Below are 25630 nucleotides of genomic sequence, written 5' to 3' on the forward strand. Positions count from 1 at the left end.
TAAACTATGTATGTATCTAACAACATAACAACTAAACTTGTAAAGAAATTAACTGCAAAAATATTTAGACAGAAAACCATTAATAGTGTGAAGGCTTATGCCTTATGACACTAATGAAATACAAATCAACAAAAAGATAAATAAGAAAGAAATGAAGATAATGCTAGAAAAATAATCTGATGTGATCTTATGCTATGTGATGTTTGCCAAGGCATCATTCACTACTGAATTTCAGTTTTGCAGCTCCCAATACTGTTGATGAATAGAGATAAACTAAGACAAATATAGCAAAATTTCTATATTTAGAATAGATCACAAAAGTGTAATCATTCTTGGTAAGTAATGCCATTGTTCTTACAGACTTTATGTAATAACTCTGAATGATGTCTCTGAACAAAAAAGCATAAATCTGTGAATGTACAAATCAGCATTCTCCTGGTTGACATTTTTTTGTGACCTAGAAATAAAAGAGTAAAAAGCAGCAGTATACATGATACAGTACACAAATAATAGAAACATCTTGACACTTAGGTTAAGAAGATTATACAGAATTAGCTCTTCCTATATATGACTATTATACCACTTACTGGCACTTGCCCAGCAAAGATTCCTTCTTTTTTACTAGTTCTTGGTCCCTGCTGAAAATCATGCAAAAGAAGATTGAGCTGCCTTGAAGGCAATGAGTTCCATTTCACTAAAGGTCAACAAGCAGAAGCAGGATGACTATTTGCTAGGGAAGCTGTAAAAGGGATTCCTTCTCATATACACTTGGACTAGACTTCTGAGGTCCATCTGAAATGAGAGATTCTGTGATATATGGAGAAAACTGAATAAGGTATATCAGGGAATTTATTAGTGTTTCAAACTTTTGTGAAAGTTTTAAAAAATCAGTAACAGTGTGCCTTTATAAATGTAAGACATAAAAAAATCCTAATTAATACAACTAGTGGAAATTTTATTGTGTACTAGAAAAACCTACTTGACTTTGAGTCACCAAAGACCTGACATCAAATTTTCCCTACTTAACCTATTTTTTTTACTCTGCCTAAAAACTACTTTAACCTCTCAACACTAAAACGAATGAATGAATAAAGATTATCTTACAAAGTATATATATAAACTCCTGGGGAAGGCTAAGTCAATGACACTTTGTGTGAATTTTGTTCATTAGTTTCCTTTCTTCACAGCTGTGATTACCACTAGAGAGAATGGAAGTATCAAGTAAGCTAAATGACCAAGAGACATAACTTTGGAGTACAGAACACATTAGAAACAGGCAGGCTTGGGGAGGAGGCCAAAGCATAGGGCCATGCACAGTCATTTATCCCTGGAAACTGGAAGTGCCATAGGAAAGAACAAAGACAATTGTTATGTTACAAATTTGCATTCCTAGAGCACTAAAAACTCGACTTGCATTTGAGCTGTGGCACCCATGTTATAGGCTGTCACTGCCTACTATGAAGAAATTCTATCTATATATTTATCATGATAAATCTTCAGCCTGAAATCTCCCTGGAAAGAACTATACCTTTCCTCTTTAAATCTCCTGGAATCTGAGAACTGTTTATGATAAACCTCACTTCATGTACTTTACTTTGCTCTTCACTGCATGTAACTAATTTCTCAAATCTGCTGGTAACCAATTGAAAGTTGGTGCTCCTCTGCTAACTTGAATCCCTCCCTGTATAGATAGCTTACAGAACATACTTACTCCCTACCAGTAGTCAGTTCTGAAACTGACTCTCCAGATAAAAGCGACAAAAAAGATATAGCAGGACTCAATCTAGATAGGAAGTAGCAGGAGTACTTTGAGTACGACTTTGGCCCTGCCCACTCCCACTAATATATAGTGGAGCCCTCAAGTGTATGATGAGGAAGCTGGAACACACATCCCTTCCAGTTTAGATCTATGATCTTACTATTCCTTGACTATATTTCATAAATATTACAACTTGATAATGACATCATATTTGAAGATATACAGAAAATTTCACATACATTATCTCTTTTTTTTTTTTTTAAGCAATTGGGGTTAAGTAACTTGGTCAAGGTTACATGGCCAGTTATTTTGTGTGGGAGTTAAGTATCTGAGGCTGGAACTACATTATCTCATTTGATCCTCACAATAGCCCTCTGTGAAATAAGTACAAGGAACTGAGTCCACATTCTGGAGATATGTGAACTCGGGCTCAGAGAGATGATCTGTGCAATTGGTTCTTGGTCACACAGCTTAGAAAGTATTGAAGTCATGATTTAAATCCAGCTTCTCCAAACTGCAAGCCCAGTATCTTTTCTATTAAATTAACTCCCTAAGAACAAAATCTCAGAACTAGATGACTTTGTAAGTGAATTCTACCAAACATAAAGAACAAATAATTCTAATAATACATAAATTTTTTGAAAAACCAAGAAAGAATCCTACCAAATTCCTTCTTTGACACAAATATGGTCTTGGTAACTAAACTATCAATAGTATAACTATTATAACACTGAGTATGCTATAATAGTATAACAATAACTATCAATAAATAAATTGATAAGGAGAGTGAAAACAGAAAAAGAAAACTATAGACCAATTTCCTAATGAATATTAATGAAAACATTTTAAATAAAATACTAGCAAGGAGATTATATCAATGTCACAGAGACAAGGTTCAATTTATAGCAGAAAAACAGGGCTGTTTCAACATTCTTAAAACTGTAAGTATAAATGATCGTGTTTACAACAAAAAGGACAAAAATCATGATAATTTCAAATAGATGTAGAAAAAGCTTATGACAAGTTAAAAACACTAGAAAGCATGGAAATAGAGATTTCCCTCAGATGATTAAGTATCATCTATCTAAAACCAAGAGCAAGCATTATCTGTAATTGAGATAAACTAGAAGCCTTTCCAATAAGATTATGGGTAAAGATGTCCTTTATCACCATCAATATTCAATACTGCATATGAAATGTTAGCTATAACAATAAGACAAGAAAATATATCAAAGGAATAAATATAGGCAATGAGGAAGCAACAAAATAATTTAGTAATGGGTAATAAGTAGATTGGTAAGTGGAACAGATTAGGTATACGATATACAGAAGTAAAAGAGGACTTTTTTTTATAAACACAAACACTCCAACTATTTGGGCAATAACTCAATATTTGACCAAAACTACTGGGAAAAATGGAAAGCATCTTGGCAGAAACTAAGCACAGACCAATATCTCACACTATATACCAAGATAAGTTCAAAATGGATATATGATTTATACCTAAGGGTGATATCATAAGGAAATTAATGGAGCATGGATGAAATTATGTGTCAGACCTAGGGTTTAGGAGAAAAGTTCATGACCAAACAAAAGAAAGGTTCAGGGGAAGTAAAATAGATAATCTTGATTACAAAAAAAAAAAATTTAAACTTTTGCACAAATAAAACCAAATTTAGCTAAAGTAAGAAGAAAAATAGGAAACTAGGGAGGAAATCTTTGCAGGAAGTTTCTCTGATTAAAGTCTCATTTTTAAGATATAGGGAACAGAGTAAAATATACAAGAAAAAGAGTCATTTCCCAAGTGACAAATGGTCAAAAGACAAAAATGAGCAGTTTTCTGAGAAAGAAATTCAAACTATCAGTAGCTACATGAATAAATTTTTTAAAATCACTAATAATTAAAGAAAAGAAAACTAAAACAACTCCAAGGTACCACTTTATACCTATTACATTGTACATACCCTCTGACCCAGCAATACCACTAGTAAGAATATACTCTCAAAATATTCAAAGAAAGAGGAAAAGGACCCATGATGCAAAAATATTTATGGCAGCTTTTTTTTTGTGGCAGCAAAGAATTAGGTACTGAAGAGATGAGCATCAATTGGGAATGACTAATCAAGTTACAATATATGAATGTGATAGAATTCTATTGTACTATAATAAATGAAGAAAGTGACAGTTTCAGAAAAACCTGGGAAGACTTATCTGAACTAATGCAAAGTGAAGTGAGCAGAATCAGGAGAATAATTTATACAGAAACAAGAATGTCATAAAGGTAATCAAGTCTGAAATTCTTAGTACCTATGATCAACACAATGACCAAGCACAGTTCCAAAGAACCCATGAAGAAACATGCTATTCACTTCCAGAAAAGGAAGCTATGTACTAAAGAGCACAGATTCAAGCATAATTTCTTTTAATTTGTTTTTTATCTATATGCATATTTGTAATGAGCTTTATTTCACTTGGCTTATCACTTGGTGAAGGAGAGGAAGGAAGAAAATTTGGAACTGAAAATAAAATTGAATTTGAAAAAGTGAATAAAAGTGATCTCTCCTTTCTGGCATTTCTTGTGGCATTCTGTCTCAATCCTTCCTTTGCTTTGCCTTCTTTATATTCTACCTTATATCATCCGAATTTCTATATGCCAAAATTTTATTTTCCCATTAAACTATTCACCCCTGGAGGGCAGGGACCCTGTAATATTTCATCTTTGTATCCCCCATTCCTAGCACATGGTGCAGTATTATTCATTGTGGGTTGTTATTAATAGGCTTAATAAATGTTTAATAAATTATTTAAAAGGAGATACCATAAAAATATTTGGATGAATTTAAATATACTACCCCACTACCCAGTTTCAAACTACTTTAAGAGCCTCTTTTCCATTCTATTCTTCTTCAAATATTCCACATTACTTCCAAACTATACATTTCCCATTCTCCTAACTTTATTTCTTCTCTGAATTTGCAGAATCTATCACCCATGCCTACCCTCTCCCATATCTAAGCTGGCTGAAATCCTTCTCTTCTTTTACAACACAATTGTTATTTCCCCTCGAATTTTGTTGTACTTTTCTAATGTGCTTATCGTATACTGTGTAGTTACTTAAATAATGTATTCTTAGATCATGTTATTCCCTCTGCACATAATGCTCTCCTTTCTATCTTCACCTTTTCACCTCCTACCTATCCATTAAGGCACACTCAAAAAGTCAACTACTACAGGAAGTCTTTCCTAATGCCCCCAGTCAGTAATTACCTTCCACTTCATATGTCACCAGCATTTTATTTTCTAACTCTCTAATGTTCTGTTTTTCTTTTTACTTAACCCTGAGATTTCCTAATCTAAGGCACTTGAATGAGTAGAAACTATTATGGATACAGACCTGCAATTGTCATTCTGCTTAGAGTCCTAGAAAGTTGCCTGCATAACTGAGAGGTTAAATACCTCCCCCAGGGTCACACATCCAGTAGAGCCTTAGTCAGTTCATACTGTATATAAAAGCCATCTGCCTTATATGTCAAACCTTTTAGCACGCCAAATGCTCCCTATATAACTTTGTCTCTCTTCCTCTGCCTAATATGGTACCTCTCGAAGCTGAGAGTACAAAATATTTATTATATTGCAGCACTGTCTTGAATCCACCACTCAAATCTGAACGTTGGGTTTTCAAAAGCTATGCCAGCAGATCACAAGCTCTGACAAGATCCACAAAGCTGAAAAAGTTTTCAAAGATAGGTCTGGTGATGGACTGTGTGTCTGCTGTCTTAAGATCTGCATAGCTACATTCAGAGTCTCATCATCAAAAGGTGTCAGAATAGAAACATTGTCATTTTTCATTTTTGTAACCCCAACTGCTAGAAAAAGACTATACAGGTAAGATGTGGACACAAGTCTCCAAGAGCCAAAGGGCTTTCCATTAACATCACCATCTAGAGTATTTTTTAACTTTAATTCTCTAAAATTATATTAAATTTATTAACTATACAAATGTTAGTATCTGAGTTTCTATGGTAACTTGATTTTTTTGTCATTTTAAACTATGCTAAATTTTGCATTAGTAATTTATTTTCCATTAACTTAATTTTTAAAAATTATTAAATACCTAAGTGGAAAGCATCGTGCTAGAAGCTAGGCTTACAAAGATCCAACAATCCTGTTCCTGCTCCTGTATCTACTACCTGGAATGTGACATGAACAGATTAGTATGAGGTAAACTGTGATAAGATAATTGCTTCCTGTAAAGGAAAGACACAGGCAAAATGCTAGAAGAAAATTTAAAGAAAACATAAACACTCTCTCCTAGAGAAACTGGGGAAGGCTTCATGGAGGAAGAGCCACCCTAAGCTGAGACTTAAAGAACAAGAATGATTTTAAGAAGTAGCAGTGAGGAAGAAATAAATTCCAAGCATGGGAAAAAGCCTTTTAAATGAACAGACTTTGAAGATGGTAGGTTAGGGAACACCCAGTCTAGTTTGGAAGGAATATAAATAACATGAATAAAAGTGATGGCAAATAAAACAGGAAAATTCTAGACTAAGAAGTTTGTATTTTATCCTGTAAGGAACAGGGACATTAGGAATATTGTTTTGTCAGTTTTGTGAAGGATTGAAAAGGGGAGAACCTACAGGCAAGAATGAATAAAATATGGATCTGAATCCAATGATCTATATATTTGATAAATTTGATGCTACAGGATATGTTGAGATTGTCTTCCTAAAAATAAATGAACTCTCCTTTTTAGCAGTCAAGTGTATGGCTAGAAAAGTTTATGTAAAATAAAGCCATCATAATATAATCTCTATCCAACCAAGCTACTAAGTCATGCTAATAATAACCCTTCTTTGAAGTCAGTTTTGTATAAAAATATGTGTCACATCAGTCTTTCAATATGGCTAGTAGACCAGTAAAATCCAAACTTTCTAAATACATGAAGTATTTTTTTTCATTTTTAGCATAAGCAAATTTTTTACATACCAGGTTGTGAAGAAATTTTTTAAAATATACAAGGATATTTTACATAAAGGATCTTCCACGTTGGATACAGACCTCTTATCAATATACAATCCTCAATGTGGAACTCTAACAAGTTATAAGGAGAAGATAAAATAAGCTGTTAAATTATGTCAAAATTATATGTGAATTGCTTTCATATTTAATGGAATATCCTTATTAGAAAATTATAAAGTGAAATCAGTCTGCATTAACAGCAAAATAATTCTTTTGTGAGTTCTGTAATAGTAATAGTAAATTAAATAGTAAAGCAAATATGTAATAGTAAAAATTATTATAATAATTCTAAGTATATTTGCTATTTTATATAAACCACATAGAATTTCATAAAAGAAAATATAAAAATTACATATAATACTAAATCTTGAGAGATTTTTTCTGGGAATCTGAAGACACTAAACTGATGAACATTGATAGGTATTCTATGGACTATCACTAAAGTCCCTTCCAGCTCTAAAACTACAGTCCTATATTTTAAGTTAAAGCTTGAAGTTTTTTTGTATCTATAGTATCATTTTTTTTCTCTTTGGTGCATAACTTTATTTCCTGAAGTGGTCAATTTTTATCTTTATCTAACTTATGAAAACATGAAACTAAGTTACTTTGTTATCTTTAATATCACTAGTATCTGGCACATTCATTACAGGGTACTTAGCAAAAGTTTCCTGAATTGCTTTCTCAGAGAAAACATACAAACATAAATGTCAAAGATAGCATTAACTATTAAAAAGAAATTATGCTAGCAAATGGCCAATAAGTAGAAAGCAAAAGTATTATTAAAGGTGCAAACAAATCAGTATTCCCTAATATAACAAAATTTTATAGAATTTTTCTAAAACATACTATTAACCTGAGTACTTGTGTACGTGACGAAGATGAGCAAGCAAGAAAATCTAATTTTAAAAACGTTACTCTGTATATAAATTCAAAAATCTACCTGTTAATAAGAAAATGATATTCTGATCATACTGTGATTAATATTCTGCTGCATACCTTGTACATAGTAGGGACTTAAATATTTGTTGAACAAATAAAGGTATCTGTAATGATTTTAAGTACGCTGTTTTGTTTAGACTCATTTGGAAGACACTAAAAATAAAGACCTGCATGCAAACATCCTGGTTAAAATTCGGTTTGGTTCATAGTAAAGATGCAGTAGTTCCTTTTTTAGTTACAGGACAAAGAATTTCAACAAAAAGATTACATAGCACCAAAATATTCTTAAATATAATTATCAAAGGCTCTAAAAAGAATATATACTTTATACTGTGTAATTCTCTCCATCATTGCATTTTCTTCCATGCTGGCACTATTGAAGAACAAACCAAAATAGAGCAAATTATTTTAAAGATAAAGACTAATGAGTGCATAATCTATTCGAGAATCACATTCAATACATTTATAAATTTAGCCTTTTGAAAAAGCATCCATATATAAAACAGTAGCAGGGGGGGGGGGGGGGAGGGAAATCACTGCTATACATATGTAGCACAGTTTAAGCCCAACACAACTGACCAATCAAAATTAGTGAATGCACTGCATCTCTCTGCAGTGAAGAGAAGCGACAAGGTAGGCTGTCATTCTGCAAACGCTGCCCAGAACAGGCTTTCCTCTGAGAAGCACTGCTGTTCTTCTTTAGAAAGGCTGAATCTAAATGTTGCCTCTGGAGACAAGAAGCCTTCAGTATGTTAAATTACTTTCATTATGTATTTTCAGATGCTTATTGATTCCACAGTCGGAAGAGTGAGAGACTGCAGCAGCCTTACATGTTCCATACATTAGCAGGAGTGCTGAAACAATGGCACAGTCCAGGAACATATTTTCATTAAGGTTATTTTTTGAGATGTTTATGACACTCTTTCCTCAGTACTCTGCTAACAAGTGAACGAAATGAATCAATCAAAACTGGAAATGCTTCAACTACATCAAGAATATAGTCAGTCTTTAAGCAGAGGTAAGATATGTTCCTTATTAATTGCTCCTGAAACAGTATAATCTGTGCTTATTAAAATTACTTTGGAGAAAAGGATGGTTCAGCCTAAATTTTAAGAATTTTTGAGTTTAATTCTGCCTGTTGATAAGCATGTTTTAATGGTTTTTTTTATTTTAAAAAGCATATTAAACACATAATTCTTTTTAAATGCATTAATTGAGTGTTAAGTATATTTTCTGTTAATTCTCTGTGAAAACTTGCTTTTAAGTCACTCTAAACTAGCTAAATATCTTAAATGTCAAAATAGATTTTTTTCAGAAGAATTTATACACATTGAAGCATGAAGAAATTCTTTTAAGAAATAATAGGCTTACTATATAGCTGTTTTTCATTGCTTAATAACATTGGCACAAGCATACTAATGTATTTGTTCACAGAATAAATGTTATATGTAAACTCACCTCTTTGCATTAGCTTATCTATTTCAACTATTTAAACCAAACACCAATGAAAATTTTACCTGTAGAATACTGATATGAGATTGGTTTGGGACAGCAAATTTCAAGCAATGTCCAAATGGTTATTAAACAAGCTGTATTGCTCCTAAGATAGCTGATGCTTTGTCAAATATTATCACAAAGACAAGAAGATATCATGGTGTATATAGTATAAACTTACTACAAAGATCTGAAAATATAAACTAGCTTTAAATACGAAAATAGAAAACAGTTGTTAAGAAGCAATCAGTTTTTCTCTTTTTCTTTAACTGGCAACGTTAACACTATCATTAACTAGAGAGTAAATACAATTTTACAGAGTGAAAGGATGCTCCTTATATTTTACCTATGTGATGCTAGGTCTAATAATAGAGCTAATGTATTTTTATAAATAGGTTTTACATAAATAGCATTACACTAACTTTTTAATTATTATTTTAAAATTGATAGACATCCTTTATCTTAATCGTTTTTTTTTTCTTCCAAGGACATAAAGCATCTAATTCAGTTTTTGCTACTGACATTATGAAGAATGCAAATGACTGAACATCTTTCTAGCAGTGTGAACCACAACCTACAAGATATAATGTGTATTTCTAAAGACATAAAAGAGTTAAAGCAAAAACATGGAATAAGTCTGTATGACTGCTTGCATGCATAACAAATCAGTACTCTGAAGAGAAGACATTAGCTATTTTCATAAGAAGAATGCAATGGTATATGGCTGAAAACAAAATGGTGAGCATTTTTAAAAGGATTTTCTACTTTAAATATCAAAATTGTGGAAACAACTGATTCGTGAAGAAACAATGAAAAATGAATTTTCAAAAGGAGAATGTGAATACTTCACCAGCAGGCTAAATGAAGCTATATCAGGTTTTCTGCACTACAAATTAAGTTATTCATATCAATTGTCATGATGACTAATGGATATTTTTTCTCTGAATTTCATGATCTGTTATGTATCCTTCTTTAATGAAAATAAACCAAATTAAATAGCAGATGGTCTTTATCAAAAGCTCATGAACTGGATTTTATAATGTAAGGAAATTTATGTGATCAAGACATTATTCCAACTAATGAACAAGAGTACTATAGAAACAAATGTCCAGTTATAACAAAAGGATGTCTAAATACATTTCTGAAGCCAGAAATCTGATGCCTCTATTTTTATTTTCATTTATCCTGGAAAATAAAAATACACAGTCACATAGTCCTCAAAAAGGCAATATAATTAATATTACTTAAGAAGTTCTTGTTTATATTACTAGAGGCTTCAAAAAGCAAAAGAAACACAAATAATGTGTACTGGTACTTAGAAATCTATCAGCCAATAAAATCTCATTTTTAAACATAAATCTTGCTGCTGAAGTGTTGGAACAAAAATAAATGAAATATTCTACAAGGCAGGAAATAGAACATTGCTACTTCACTGTTGCCAGGTGAAAATGCATGTCAAAAATCTGTCAATGACATCATGTATCAATTTTTGACAAACTGCCATAGTGAGCTGAAAGACCCCTGAGGCAACAGAAAACAGGTAGGTCAAAAGATGCATGCACCCACCCACTGTTCATTTACAAGAGAACAGAACCCTAACATGAAGATATATTTTTCTAATTATGTTTCTAACTTGACATTTTTTGCTTTTATTTAATCATAAATCTAACTGATGTGACAAAGACCTGATGTTTAATCTGTCAGTTCGAAAGATTTGGCACATTTAAAATTTTCCATTTTCACAGGATTTCAGTTTGAGTTCTGACCATGCCTTATTTGAACAAATACACCTTTAGTAATGTTCCAGTTTAAACTGTTGAAGAGAATTCAATCTTATAATCACTTAAAACAGCTTCTGAAATATTTTTAAGCTAATAATATAAATGGATCTATATCCTCAAATGATATATAAGCTTGGAAAAACTTGCAAAATATGAAGAGGTTAAGTTCAATTTTGAATTTGATATTTCCTGCTTCATGCCTCAGATTATGATCACTTTAGCAGATATTTTATATTTCAAATATGTGAAATGATGGCTGATTGGCTTTCTTTCAGAAATGTAAACTATTGTATACGTGACATTCGAACGTGCTGAAAGATGCACATTTCATCTGCAAATGGATCAACAGACTTAGGTACTAAATATGAATCAACATCAAAAGCAATAGATTATGAGTTATAATTATTTTCAAAATTATTCATTTCTAATAACTTTAGAAGTATAACTTTAAAAACCCTCCAAAATATACAGTTCTGGGATTTCTCCAGAGCTTCATTTTTCACTTTAAATCCTAGGTTTAAATAAAGCCAATAATTATATACTTTAAAACATCTTGAAAATTCAAATTTATTATTGAGCTGTTAGATCTCAAATCTAAGGCTCCACAAAAGGGTGCGGTCATGAAATAAACTTTCCATATGAAAGTTGAGTGCCATCTTATTAAAGTTTCACTGTCCTGATACACATCAAGGTGACTTCCATTCACATCTTTTTTAAATCTTTTTAAAAATTTGTATAATATAAATTTCAATGACCAATATGAACTATTTTTATTCTAATCACAATACTTAAAATTTTGAGTATCATGGGGGAGAATCTTCTTATGTAACCATAACAGACTATTGGCTATGTAATGTAAATTTTTCAAATCAAGAATAGGGCAATAGTGTTTAAAAGGATACCAGTATCCTAAAACATAACACCTAAAAACTGTACTTTCAATCTGAAATATTTAAATAAGAAAACATATCAAAGGGAGATCTCCACTTATACTAGTCATATATTAATATTGAATATGCAATATGTATATTTTCTAACAATCTAGACATTTTTATTGAATTTTTAAAAGTAGCATTTATATGCTAATGGATTTTAAAAGCATTTTGTAATTTCTTTTTTAAAAATGAAAGTTTAAAGTTGTTTTTACAATAACATGTGTTTAATATTTAAAATATTTTACAATATATAAGGGAAAGCCTTAGATTAATAATTCTTCAAGAATAAAATATATATGTGCATATATATACACATATGTATATTATATTCTAAATGCCCTTTTACAACATAACAAAGTGAACTTGATGAATTAAGACTCTAACAAATTTTCTTCTTTGTAAATTTTGCTAAACATCAAATCCAGAAATACATATAAGACTAAACAGATTTTTGACAGGAAGAGAACATATACATTAAGTATTTATTCAAGTGATTACAAGTATGGAAATCAAATAGTTTATTTTATTTCACTTTCTAGGAAAAAATACAACTGCTCCAAAAGAATGTGTTTCTCTCCCATTCTGGAAATCAACATGCAGTCTGAATCTAACATTACAGTCCGAGATGACATTGATGACATCAACAACAATATGTACCCATCATCATCATATCCATTAAGCTTTCAAGTATCTCTCACTGGATTTCTCATGTTAGAAATTGTATTGGGACTTGGCAGCAACCTCACAGTATTGGTACTTTACTGCATGAAATCCAACTTAATCAACTCTGTCAGTAACATTATTACAATGAATCTTCATGTACTTGATGTAATTATTTGTGTAGGATGTATTCCTCTAACTATAGTTATTCTTCTACTTTCATTGGAGAGTAATACTGCTCTCATCTGTTGCTTCCATGAGGCTTGTGTATCCTTTGCAAGTGTCTCAACTGCAATCAATGTTTTTGCAATCACTTTGGACCGATATGATATCTCTGTAAAACCTGCAAACCGAATTTTGACAATGGGAAGAGCTGTCATGTTAATGACATCCATATGGATTGTCTCATTTTTCTCTTTCCTAATTCCCTTTATTGAGGTCAATTTTTTCAGTCTTCAAAATGAAAGCAGATGGAAAAACAAGACACTTCTCTGTGTCAGTAGAAATGAATACCACACTGAGCTGGGAATGTACTATCACTTGCTAGTACAGATTCCAATCTTCTTTTTCACTGTTATAGTAATGCTAATTACCTACACCAAAATACTTCAAGCCCTAAATATTCGAATAGGCACAAGATTTTCAACAGGGCAAAAGAAGAAAGCAAGAAAGAAAAAGACAATTTCTCTGACCACACAGCATGAGACTACCGATGTCTCCCAAAGCAGTGGCGGGAGAAATGTAGTTTTTGGTGTAAGAACTTCTGTTTCTGTCATAATTGCTCTCCGGCGAGCCGTGAAGAGACACAGAGAACGAAGGGAGAGGCAAAAGAGAGTCTTCAGAATGTCTCTGTTGATTATTTCAACATTTCTTCTCTGCTGGACACCAATTTCTGTTTTAAACACCACCATTTTATGTTTGGGACCAAGTGACCTTCTGGTAAAACTAAGATTGTGTTTTCTAGTTATGGCCTATGGAACTACCATATTTCACCCTCTACTATATGCATTTACTAGACAAAAATTTCAAAAAGTCTTGAAAAGTAAAATGAAAAAGCGAGTCGTTTCAATTGTGGAAGCAGATCCTATGCCTAATAATGCTGTAATACACAATTCTTGGATAGATCCCAAAAGGAATAAAACAATTACCTTTGAAGACAGTGAAGTAAGAGAGAAATGTTTAGTACCACAGGTTGTTACAGACTAAGCAAAAAATAAATTTCCACCAAATCCCCATTCCCAAAAATTTTATTTTGTTTCTTTTTTTAACTGTAAAAACATGACTGCCAAATAAGGAGGAAATTTTTAAAGTATTGGTTATACTGTAAAATTTCAATATCAAATGTTAAATAGATTAGGTCTTATATATTCAACTTCTTCATTATTTAATGTATATGTTGCATGGCAGTTTGTTAAAGTAACATCATTGTGTATATTTTGTCATTATTCTGTCCACTAGAAAATATTCATGTAAGTCATATTTTCTAAAAAATTACAATAAATGAATAGCCTTAAAACAGTATACACTTTTAAAATTTAATCAAAACCTGTATGCTTTATTTTTTTAATTCTGTTTTCTGAGCCATTTACCCTAGATACACTTAAATTAATGTTTAACTTGAGTATCATTTTAATTTAAAACCTCAAGTAATAATTGAAATTAATGAGAATTAATTTAGTTTCTTAAGTCAATCATTGTCTCACATTAACCCATATTTACTATAAGTAACAGACCAAAAAATTAATCTTATATATTTTTTCTTCTGTCCATAATTACAGATAGAAAAAAAAAAGCAATTCCTTTCCTCAGTTCTCAAGACTGAAAATCTGAACAAGCAAAGGATTAAAAAGAAAATTACAAACTCAGGTGTATTAATAAAATATCACATTATATAATGAAAATAAATCTAAAGCAATGATTTTTATATGATGAAGGTGGCAATAAGCCTACAATATGTAGTTTTCACTATAGTAAAAAAATTAAATAATACTTTTAGGTCTTTCTTTTAAAAAGTGATTTGCATTTAAAAATTATTAGAATTAAATATAAGAATGAGGAATATAAATGGAATTTTTTATGTGTGGAGGACATAAAATATCACCAGCAAATCCTACTCTTTTTAATTTTTATAATAAACTTCAGAGCTGCCTCCAATATCAGTGATTTCTGTGACAGGACTACAGCCTCACAGCACACAAAATACAAGTTTTATTTGTACGCTAGGTATCATTATCATCATAAAACACCCATCATCATATCTCCTTCTATATACCTCATTCAGACACAAAATTTTGAAGATCCTCTTTTTTGTCTTCAATGGATGCTAGGAAACTATGAAAGTATTAATTGAAATAATGATTCGAAGGTTTGCAAATGATCCTTGATCTACGCATCCAGAATAAGTAATAGTCATTCCAATTGAGCAAACTATGTCAAATGATTACTTTATTATTACTATGTAGTTTTTTTATCTCCTGAGGAGAAAAGGTGCTTATAAAAAAATTAAGCTGTCTTGAATTATTTTCCACTTATCTGTATGCTATAACAACATAATAATAAGTGCTAAAAGTTGCTGATAAAACAAGTTTTTAAAAGGCACTTTCCTCTTCTTACCAATTCTTGACAGTTCCTTCAAATCATATTACCCCAATTTTCTAGAAAAGGATACTAAGGCACAGACAAATTATTTAATTAGGAAATCCTAGGAATCGACCTAGAAGGGGCCTTACATTGAGTGAGCCTATAACCAAATATAGGTCTTCTGAAAACAAAACCAGTTCACTTTTCACTAGGAATTATTACCTCAGCATACAAACATCTAACTTAATCAGCATAAAAATTTTTTCCTTTCTAATTTTTTGTACTTTCTTCTAAATGACCTTAATAAAATATAAGTAGTGAGCCATTTAAAAATAATTTTTTTACTTATAATATTCCAAACAAAAATTATATTGTCTCTCAAATTATCTAACTCCTTCACATGGATAAAAAGGATTTGTTAACTTTACCTTGCTGAGTACCCTAATCCTAAAAGAAAAGCAGTACAATGCAGGCAAATAAAGGTCGTGAGATCACAAAAGAAATGAGAATATTATTTGGTACTAATGCTAGTATATTATAGAATCTTGGCAAAGTCACAGCTTTCCTGCGCCTTATTTCCTAAATCAATTCAATAAGGAAGTAGACAGGAAACAAATAAAGATACCATATTTTGACAAAATAGAGTATAAATAAGCAAGCATATTCATATAGAAAGAGCTCTAAAGTTTACAAAGCTCTCAATCCACAGCAGCACCTTGAGGTGATTTATTATTACACTTGATTTCTTCTGTGTTACTCTCAGTGTGGTGAAGTCCCTGTGCAGAAAATAGAAACAGCTTAGGGAGCTGCCTAAGACCTACCAGGTGGTTTGCCCAAGGTCACAAAGCTAAATAGTAACAAAGACAGACTTTGAACCCAGATCTTCCTGATGCCAAGCTTAACATTCTATCACCTAAATCATGCTACACTCTCATTTCACATATAAGGAAAATAAGGCTCAGAGATATTCAATGACTTATCCACAATCACAGAGATAAAAAATTAGGGAAGAAAGTTTCCTTTCTATATTATGCTGCCTCTCAAATAGTTACTGTTCACAAAAAAAAAAAAACGAATAGTTTTTACAGAAGAGACTAATTTTTCAATTCCTCATTTAAAAACTTTCCTTTTGGTACTCTATCACTTAATAATCTCTTTTCTATGTGACGGCTTATTTTGAATAAGGTTTAAACTTTTACAAGATCCCACTTGACAGCAACACCTTAAGTTAATTTTGTTTACAAACAGAGATACAAATTAGTCCAACTATTCTTAGGATGCCATAGAAAAATAGTCACGGTAAGAGTTTTACAATATTTTACTCCTCAATTACAACTACTTCAAACCACCCAGTTTAAAAATCAATATATGACAGAAGTCTAATTGCCTCTGGTATCCTTTAGAACATTAAATCTGAGGTAATGAAGTGTAAAATTCACATATTGTAATTTTACTATAAACTACTATTTATTGCCTACATTTAGTATTTTAGATGGTGACAAAGGTGGCCTTTAAAAAGCATATTTGCCAGCCCCAGTAACAACTTTAATAGGAATATGACAGTTCTTATGCCTTTTATGCATACAAACATTTGTTCATTCATGAATTTATAGAGAAAAAATAATGTATTTACCTGATAGTCTCCAATAGCTTTTTAATTTGTTAAATAGTGTGTAATGGGTATATGAAGGTACTTAAATAGATTTAAACCTATGTTGAAAAAAAAGCACAAGATTTATTTACATTAGAGGATTTAGTTCACAGGATGTCAACCTGACTAGCTTTTATTTCTAATTAAATGTTTGTTTTGTGGCAAACCATAAACAATTTTTATTTTCCTCCTTTCTTCTGCCTTGAATCCAGTTTTTTTTTAATGAGACAAGTGATTTTATTTTTCTTTTTATTTCCAAAAATACATAAAGGACACAACTGTTTGAATTTTTTCTATAAAATGAAAACTGATAATGTAAAACCAAAAACAAAAAAGGCAGTAGTAAATTACTTGGTATGTGTTCCTTAAAGCCTTTTGCAGTTTTCTTTTTAAAAACTATAGTCCAGAGAATTTGAAAAAAACTAATGTTAGGCTTTGAAACACAGATATAGGATTCCTTCAAAAGAGGAATACAAGGAGTGTTGACTGAGATGCTAAGGAGCTGCTCTGTAAAAAGTGTGAAGTTTTTGTCCTGTTTGTTTTTTTTTAACATGAGGAGGATATTGTACCCAAAAAAAGAAACCTGCTGTACAGATGTTGATCTATTATTGAAATTAAATTATTCACAATTATCTGTTTAATGAATCTTATGGTATTCACAATACATTTCTCTTTTACAGTATGTGGTAGTCTATTTTCTCATCCTTCCAAATAAGTTTGCCTGTTGCAATAAAACCTGGATTATCTGAAACTCAAATAACCAAAATCCTAAAGTAAGAGAAACATCTGGCTGCACTATACTTCTACAAGGAAAAAAAATCTGAAAGAGAACAGGTTACCTCAAAGTTTTGTTCAAAATAATTATTAAGCTATATCCTAAGGTTAGTACACATTAACTCCTCATTAAAGTAACTATCATGGAAAAACATTTTCTAGTTAACCAGCAAATTCAATTATGCAGAATATCCCATTATATAAGTATGCCAGATAATGGATATTTACTGTAAAAGGAAATATTATCATATTATATTTTAAATGTGTCTACTTATCTGAGTGATTCTATTTATTTTTCTTTAAGTCCTTCAAAATTAAACACTAAAATTAAATATTTTAAACCAATTTTTAAATTAGTAATATAAATTATCAAATCAAAAAATTGAGCAATATTTGCTATTTTAATCATTATAATCATGCCTTAGATTTACATACAATGATTTTCTTTAATGGGCACCAGGCACTTTCCAAACATAATTAATTAATTATTATATATTACATACTAAAATTATAGGATATATAGGATAGATTTTAAGAACTACTTGAAGAAGGAAAGAAAGGTAAACTTGGTGATATAAAGCACAAGGTTGTTAGAAGAACATTGAGTAATGTGGGTAGAACAGAGGGTAAAGAACAAAAGATAAAAGAACATGTATTTTTGTTTCTCCTCTCCAGTACCTTAAAAAGACAAAGGAGAAAGAAAAATGTAAAAATAGAAATTTGGGAAAATATTTGCTATATTACTTAATTTATGTATATTCTCATGTATATCTATCATTTTTTAATATGTAAAACTTCCATGACAGAAGGGATCAGGCTTTGTCCAGATGTGCAATCTTAATGAATGTTAACTATAAAGTTGTTAAGATGAACAATTCTGAGTAAGAAAGGGATAAATAGGAAACAAGAAAACTGGAGAGGGAAGGAAAATTTAATAAGGCAGAAAAGGTTATAGGATAGAAAAAAATAGCACAACAGGTTACAGAAAAGGGATAATAATTACCTATAAGATAGTCTCTCAAAAAAATCAGCAAAACATGAGCAAATTTAGTTTATAAAAACCATAAAGGAAAAGTAGAATTAAATATTAAAACAACGCATTAATGAAAGTTTGGTAAACACATCTAGCTCTGGTGAGGGATAGTATCTATTCTGTGAGGTATTTTTGTTGTTCAGTCATTTAGTTGTGTCCAACTCTATATGACCACATAAACCATAATGTCAATGGGGTTTTCTTGGCAAAGATACTGGAGGGATTTACCATTTCCTTCTCAAGTGGATTAAGGCAAACAGAAGTTAAGTGACTTGCCCAGGGTTACACAGTTAGCACATGTCTGAGGCCAGATTTGAACTCAGGTCTTCCTGACTCCTGTTCCAGTACTCTATCCACTGGGAGATATAGGAGTAAAGATTCAGCAAACCAATTTATTATGAATAAATTATAAGTACTGCATGCTGGAAAAATGGTTTACTCTAGTATCAAGAAATGAGAACAGTCCCTCTTCTAGCTCCCTCTCTTCTGTGTACCATCAAATATAAATTGTAAATACATCCAAAGAAGTGCTTTGTAAAGTTACTTAACAGTGTTTAAGTACATAAATAGCAAAAGTAAGTAAATGTCTACATTTAATCATACCACAAACCATCATAATAAAATATTATATTGTATACATTCTCCAGCTGTGGGCATGCACATGTGCTCATGCACATGCATTCCAAAGAATTTTTAACTAATATCTACTTAAATATACTGAAGTATATCTAAATCTGAAATCCATTCAAGTTAGAAGTCCACAAAATTGTATAAAATAGAATTTGACAAATTAGTAAGGAACCTATTAGAATATTCTCTAAATGAGCAACATGACAGAGTATGTTTAATATTGATGAATATTATTAAATTCAACTTGAAATATTTCATTTGAAAGATACACACATGTTAAACTTATTTTACTAGGGTAAAAATCTGAATTAGATCGTATGTGATCTGAACCTCCAACCAAAGAAAGTTTGATTTAGAAAATCAGATTTTTGGGGAGGCCAGGTGGCACAGTAAATAGAGCACTGGCCCTGGAGGACCTGAGTTCAAATCTGGTCTCAGACACTTGATCACACTCATTAACTGTGTGACCTTGGGCAAATCATTTACCCCAATTGCCCTGCCTTCCTCCCTCCCCAAAAAAAATTAAAATTTGAAAATCAGGTTTTTGAACCAATAAACTAGTTCCAATGAAGTAAATTATAGGAATATACTGTGTATGATAAATTACAAACCCAGTAAAAATGAAAGTACTTTTCATGAGAAAAAGATGACAAAATGATCCCATACTCAGACAGTACATAGAAATCAAATTATTCCTCTAATTTGTTCTAAGATTTAGCTAATGAGTTGACTGCAGATTCAGGATTTTAACCTAACCAAGTAGAATTCCCTCTTACTAAAGGAGCAAATATATTGTATTAAGACAAATGAAATATCACTAAATTGCTTTAACTTAATATTTATTTCTGTAGAAGAAAAAAGGTAATAAATTTGAGTATAATATTCATTTTTAACAAACTGACAGATTGACAGAAATAGTACTGACTAGTTAAAAGTAGTTCAACCATCCTGTTTAAATACATTTTTTCCATTCATTTTTACAAGTCTATAGTCATGATTACTGAATTTTATAGATTTAGATTTTCTTATACTAAGTGATCCTGATATAGTTGTCATCACAACAAGCAACTTTAACTGACTTTGGTGTAAAATGAGAGAGAAAAAGTTGGTTACTAGCAAGGGCATCCAATTTATCAGTCAAAAATATTTTATTACTCAATAATTCAGTTACTTATTTAAGTATCTACTAATATGTCAGCACTATGCCAGGTGCTGGAAATAGACAAAAACAAAATGGACTTTCCCCACAGACATTACATTCTATCTAGGAAAACAACAAATATACAAAAAAAGTAAACACACAACATATATAAAAAGTAAATATGAAATAAGTTGTAATGACAGGAGAGGGGAAACACAAGTAGTTAGAAAGGAATCAAGAAAAGTCTCAATCTTGTAGGAAGCTAGAGATTCAGAGATGGAAGTAAGGAAGGAATACTAAGAAGCAGAAGTGAAGAAAAAGTGAATTCCAGGCAAAGATAGCCTATGTAAACACAGAGAGAGGTGGGATGAGATCTATGTGGAAAAGCAAGATGGCCAGTTTGGCTAGAATGGAAACAACACAGAGATAGTAAGTCTGGAAAGGTAAGAAGAAGGCGGACTGTGAAATGCTTTAAAAGTCAAAGAGAGGATTCTGCATTTTATTTTTGAGTCAAAAGGGAACCACTGAAGCTTTCTGGGAGTGGTCAGAGCTTTAGGAACATCACTTTGGCAACTTTGCGGTGAATAAATTGGAAATAATACCACAGCATTACAGATTTTTTGCAGAAAGAGACTTTAGAGGTAACTGAGTTACCCCTCTATTTTAGAGATAAGGAAATTGAGGCTGCAAGAGGTAAAGTTATTTGTGGAAGGGTCACATGGCTAGCAACTATCTGTGAACATGAATGACGATATGGATGATACTGCTGACAAATACAAGAAATAGGAGTGTGAGATGGATAATGACAGAGTTCAGCTTTGGGCAGAGGATCAAAGATCAAAGACAGCAATAGAAGGAATCTAAAAAGCACCACATTTTAGAGCTGAGGAAATTAAACCTAGAGAATAAAAATGACTTGCCTAATAATCTATAGGATATAAGTAACAAAGCCAGGATTTGAAAGCAGATCCACAAGTACAAATAAAGTATGCTTTCCACTGTCCCAGAGATTTTAATTTTGAGGTGACTCTGAGGCCTCCTGTGTGAAATCTCCATGACCTAGAACTGAGCTCCTGAGAGAGAAAAGAGATGGACAAAGGCCTGGCAGGCCCTTCCACAAAGATAATTTAATCCAATGGAGTTTATGGGATCCCCAAGAGAAGGTGTATAGAGACAAGAGAAGTGAGTCTACGTTAGAATCTTGGACTATACATCTACAAGGGCTTGGAAAGGCCAGGAAAGAGAAGAAAAAGCAACCAAAATAGGAGAACCAAAAAAGAGAACTGCCATAAAAATCCAAAGAGAAAAGCAAGCCAAGACAAAAAGATATTTGAAAGTATCAAAAAGGATTACGACTAAGAAAAAACTACTGAATATGGCAACTAAGAGAAAGTTCATAATGTCCAAGAATTAAAGCTGGAGAGATGAATAAATCAAACACCAACTACTACAAAAAAAATTTACTGAAAATCTAGAGATTGGAGCAGCTAGGTGGCATGGTGAATAGAGCACCAGCCCTGGACTCAGGAGGAACTGAGTTCAAATCCGACCTCAGACACTTAACACATACTAGCCGTGTGACCTTGGGCAAGTCACTTAGCCCTAATTGCCCTGCCTTCCCCCCTCCATAAAGCAAAAAACAAAAACAACAGAATATGAATATCTAGAGATCTCCCAAAAGAAGGAGAGAATAACTCCATCACAACTGCAAGAAGAGACTCAAAGGGAGGAAAATTGCATTTTCTACCAGATTTACTACCTGGAAGAAATTAATATCAAGATATAAAAAACTGAAACAAAAGTTCTGGAAGAGGGATCCATGTTGGATATGTGAATTTTTTCAAAAAACTATTTTGATAACTATTTCAATATAATTTGTTACTTTTGCAATCCTACATACTTTGTTTTATGCATTTGAAAATATTATTCTGATGGCAGAGTAGAAACAGGATTTCCCTGCAGCTCCAGTTTCCACCTCCTCCAATACATGTAAAAAATGACTCTAAACAAATTGTAGAGCTACAGAATCCACAAAGTGACAGAGAGAAACAATTCTCCTGCTGTAGGCAGCCCAGCAGGCTGGCAGGAAGGGTCTATTGCACTGAGCTGGGAGACAAGCCCAGCCCATGTGAGCAGTTTTGGCCCCAGGGCAGTCCCAACCAGCAGCAGCCAAAGCAGACTTCAGGAGAGTGAAGAATCAGCAGCTGTGATGGTTTCCAGACTTCTAACCCATAAACACCACAGACAAAGTAAAAGTTCAGTGCAGAACTCTGTTGGAACAGGAGTGGATGGAAGAGTGCGGTTAGGTCCCTGCCCCTGGGGTGAGAGGCAGTGGGGGGGGGGGGGAAGAAGAGGGGCTGCCTCAGAAGCTCCTGGCCTGCAGATTGTAGGGCAACCAAGCAATCATTCAGAGGGTAATCGCTCTTGCTTTGACCTGCTTGGATCTGGAACATGGTCTTGGGTGGAGGTCCTGGAGTGTGTGGCCAGGTGCCAGAGCCTAGGGGGGCTGCAGAGAGGATGACCTCCTAATAGCTCTGGCATCAGTGAAAACCCGAACAATTTGAGACAAAGCTCTCCCCATTCTGAAAGCAGAGGTCTACCATGGCAAAGAGTTCAAAAGTCAAGTAACTGACTGGCAACATGAGCATACAGAGGAGATGCAATCCTACCATAGATTCCTTTTTCATGGACAAAAAGGATCAAAGCATGGAACAGGAAGAAGACAACAAAGTCAGAACTCCTGCATCAAAAGCTCCCAAGAAAAATAAGAATTGGTTACAGGCCATGAAGGAGCTCAAGAAGGATTTTCAAAACCAAGTAAGAGAAGTGGAGGAAAAATTGGGAAGAGAAATGAGAATGATGCAAGAAAATCAAGAAATGTGAGTCAACAGTCTGACTGAAGAAAATAACACCTTAAAAAAAGAGACTAACTCAAATGGCAAAAGAGGCCCAAAAAGCCAATGAGGAGAAAAATTCCTTAAAAAGCCAAATTTGCCAGATGCAAAAAGAATTACAAAAACTCACTGAAGAGAATAATTCCTTCAAAATTAGATTAGAGCAAATGAAAGCTAATGACTTTATGAGAAATCAAGATACTATAAAACAGATACCAACAAATGAAAGAATAGAAGGCAATGTGAAATATCTCACTGGAAAAGCCACTGAGCTGGAAAAGATAATTTTAGAATATAGAACACCAGGAGAGATAATTTTAAAATCACTGGACTATCTGAAAGCCATGATCAAAAAATATTATTCTAAGAAGAGGTTAATAGGTTCCACCAAAAGAAAAAGGGAATTTATGACACAAAAAAGTCTGAAACTTGTGCTTTGAGGGAATTAGAGAAAAGAATAACTTGAAAGAGAAAGTGGAAAACTTTATTAAAATAATAAGACTCGGGGCAGCCAGGTAGCACAGCGAGTAAGAGCACAGAGAATGAGAGCACCGGCTCCAGTGTCAGGATGACCTGGAGATCGAATCCTGGGCTCAGACACTTGGCACCCACCCAGAAACACCTGGCCGTGTAACCTTGAGCAAGTTACTTAAGCCCAATTGCTTAGGGGCAGCCAGGTGGCTCAGAGAGTAAAAGCACTGGTTCCAGAGTCGGGATGACCTGGGGATCAAATCCAGGCTCAGATACTCAGCACCACACCCAGAAATAACTGGCCGTGTAACCTTGAGCAAGTTACTTAACCCCGATTGCTTTAAAAATCAATGACTCCATGACACAGCAAGAAATATGATAACAAAATCAAAAGACTGAAAAAATAGAAGTAAATATATATCTGATACCAAAAACAATTAATCTAGAATATAGATCAAGAAGAGATCATTTAAGAATCATTGCCCTCCCTGAAATCCATGATTTAAAAAAAAAGCCAGAACACTATCTTTCAAGAAATCATAAATGAAAATTGTCCCTATCAATTAAGACTAGAGGGCAAAATAAAAATAGAAAGAAAGCACAAATCACTCAATACTAAAAATCCCAAGAATGTCATAGCCAAAATCTAGAGATCCACATCAAAGAAAAATACTATAAGCATCCCGAAACAAGTAGTTCAAGTACCAAGGAATCACAGTCAGGATTAGGTAAGACCTGGCAGACATTACTAAAAATATAATTTATTAAGGGCTTGGAATATAATATTCTGGAAGGCAAAGGAGCTGGGATTAAAACCAAGAGTCACCTACCCAGCAAAACTGAGTATCATGTTTCAGGGGAAAATATGGTCATCCAGTGGAATAGAGGACTTTCAAGCATTCTTGCTGAAAAACCAGAGTTGAACAGAAAATCTGACATTCAGATACAAGAAGCAAGAGAAGCATGAGAAGGTAAACAGGAAAAGAAATCATAAGGAACTTATCAAAGTTGAACTATTAACATTCCTACATGGAAAAACAATAATTGTAACTTATGAAACTTTTCTCAGTAGTTGAAGGGATTATAAATATATACATATGTCTATATATGAGGGTATATGGGCATATGAATACATATGTGAATGTGTGTATATATGTTTACAGGTATACATAGATAGAGGGCACAGGACCAATTTAACAGGAAGGGATGATACTTAAAAGGTGAAATTAAGAGGTGAGAGGAATATAATGAGAGGAGATGGGGAGAGACAGATTGGGGTAAACTATCTCATACAGAAGAGGCAAGGGAAAACGGTTACAATGGAGGGGAAGAATAGGAAGGTAAAAGGGAATGGATCAACCTTATTCCCATTGAATCTGGCTTGAGGAGGGAGTGAAATATACACTAAATAGGGTATCTCACCCACCAGGAGAGTAGTGGGGGAAGGGGATGAGAGGGGGGATGATGGAAGGGTGGGCAGGCTAGGGGAGAGGGAAGTTGGAAGCACCCACTTTTGAAAAGGGATGGGATCAATGTAGAGAATAGAACAAGTGGGAGGTGGGATAGGAGGGGCGTAAATATAGTCAGTCTTCTACAATATATCTACTATGTTATTGTTTTGCATTAGCCACACATGTACAACTTATACTGAATTGTTTATCTTCCCAGTAAGGGTGGGTGACAAGGAAGGAAGGGAATGAATCTGGAACTGAAAGTTTTAAAATCAAATATTCAAATATGTGTGTATGTGTGTGTGTGTGTGTGTGTACTATTATTAATACCATCTTACATGTAATTGGGAAATAAGATGGACAGACACTGAGGCATAGAGGTCCACTGGAAAAGTCGAAAGGGGTATGGGAGAAAATA

General features: G+C 32.8%; 3 protein-coding genes across 4 annotated transcripts in view; 2 read left to right on the forward strand and 1 right to left on the reverse strand.

The window, feature by feature from the left end:
* The window catches only part of COG5 (component of oligomeric golgi complex 5), a 496196-nt gene that overhangs the window by 261357 nt on the left and 209209 nt on the right, over positions 1-25630 (reverse strand). The gene's annotated exons all lie outside the window — the stretch shown is intronic.
* The window catches only part of DUS4L (dihydrouridine synthase 4 like), a 338318-nt gene that overhangs the window by 209248 nt on the left and 103440 nt on the right, over positions 1-25630 (forward strand). The gene's annotated exons all lie outside the window — the stretch shown is intronic.
* GPR22 (G protein-coupled receptor 22) lies at positions 5955-18813 on the forward strand. The gene has a single exon (XM_069106987.1). The coding sequence runs from the start codon at positions 12492-12494 to the stop codon at positions 13791-13793; it is 1302 nt and encodes a 433-aa protein (XP_068963088.1). The 5' UTR covers positions 5955-12491; the 3' UTR covers positions 13794-18813.

This window comes from Petaurus breviceps, unplaced genomic scaffold (genome assembly GCF_028583685.1).
Source record: "Petaurus breviceps papuanus isolate PSGF00001 unplaced genomic scaffold, PetGlider_PUasm1.0 84, whole genome shotgun sequence".
Classification (NCBI taxonomy): domain Eukaryota; kingdom Metazoa; phylum Chordata; class Mammalia; order Diprotodontia; family Petauridae; genus Petaurus; species Petaurus breviceps.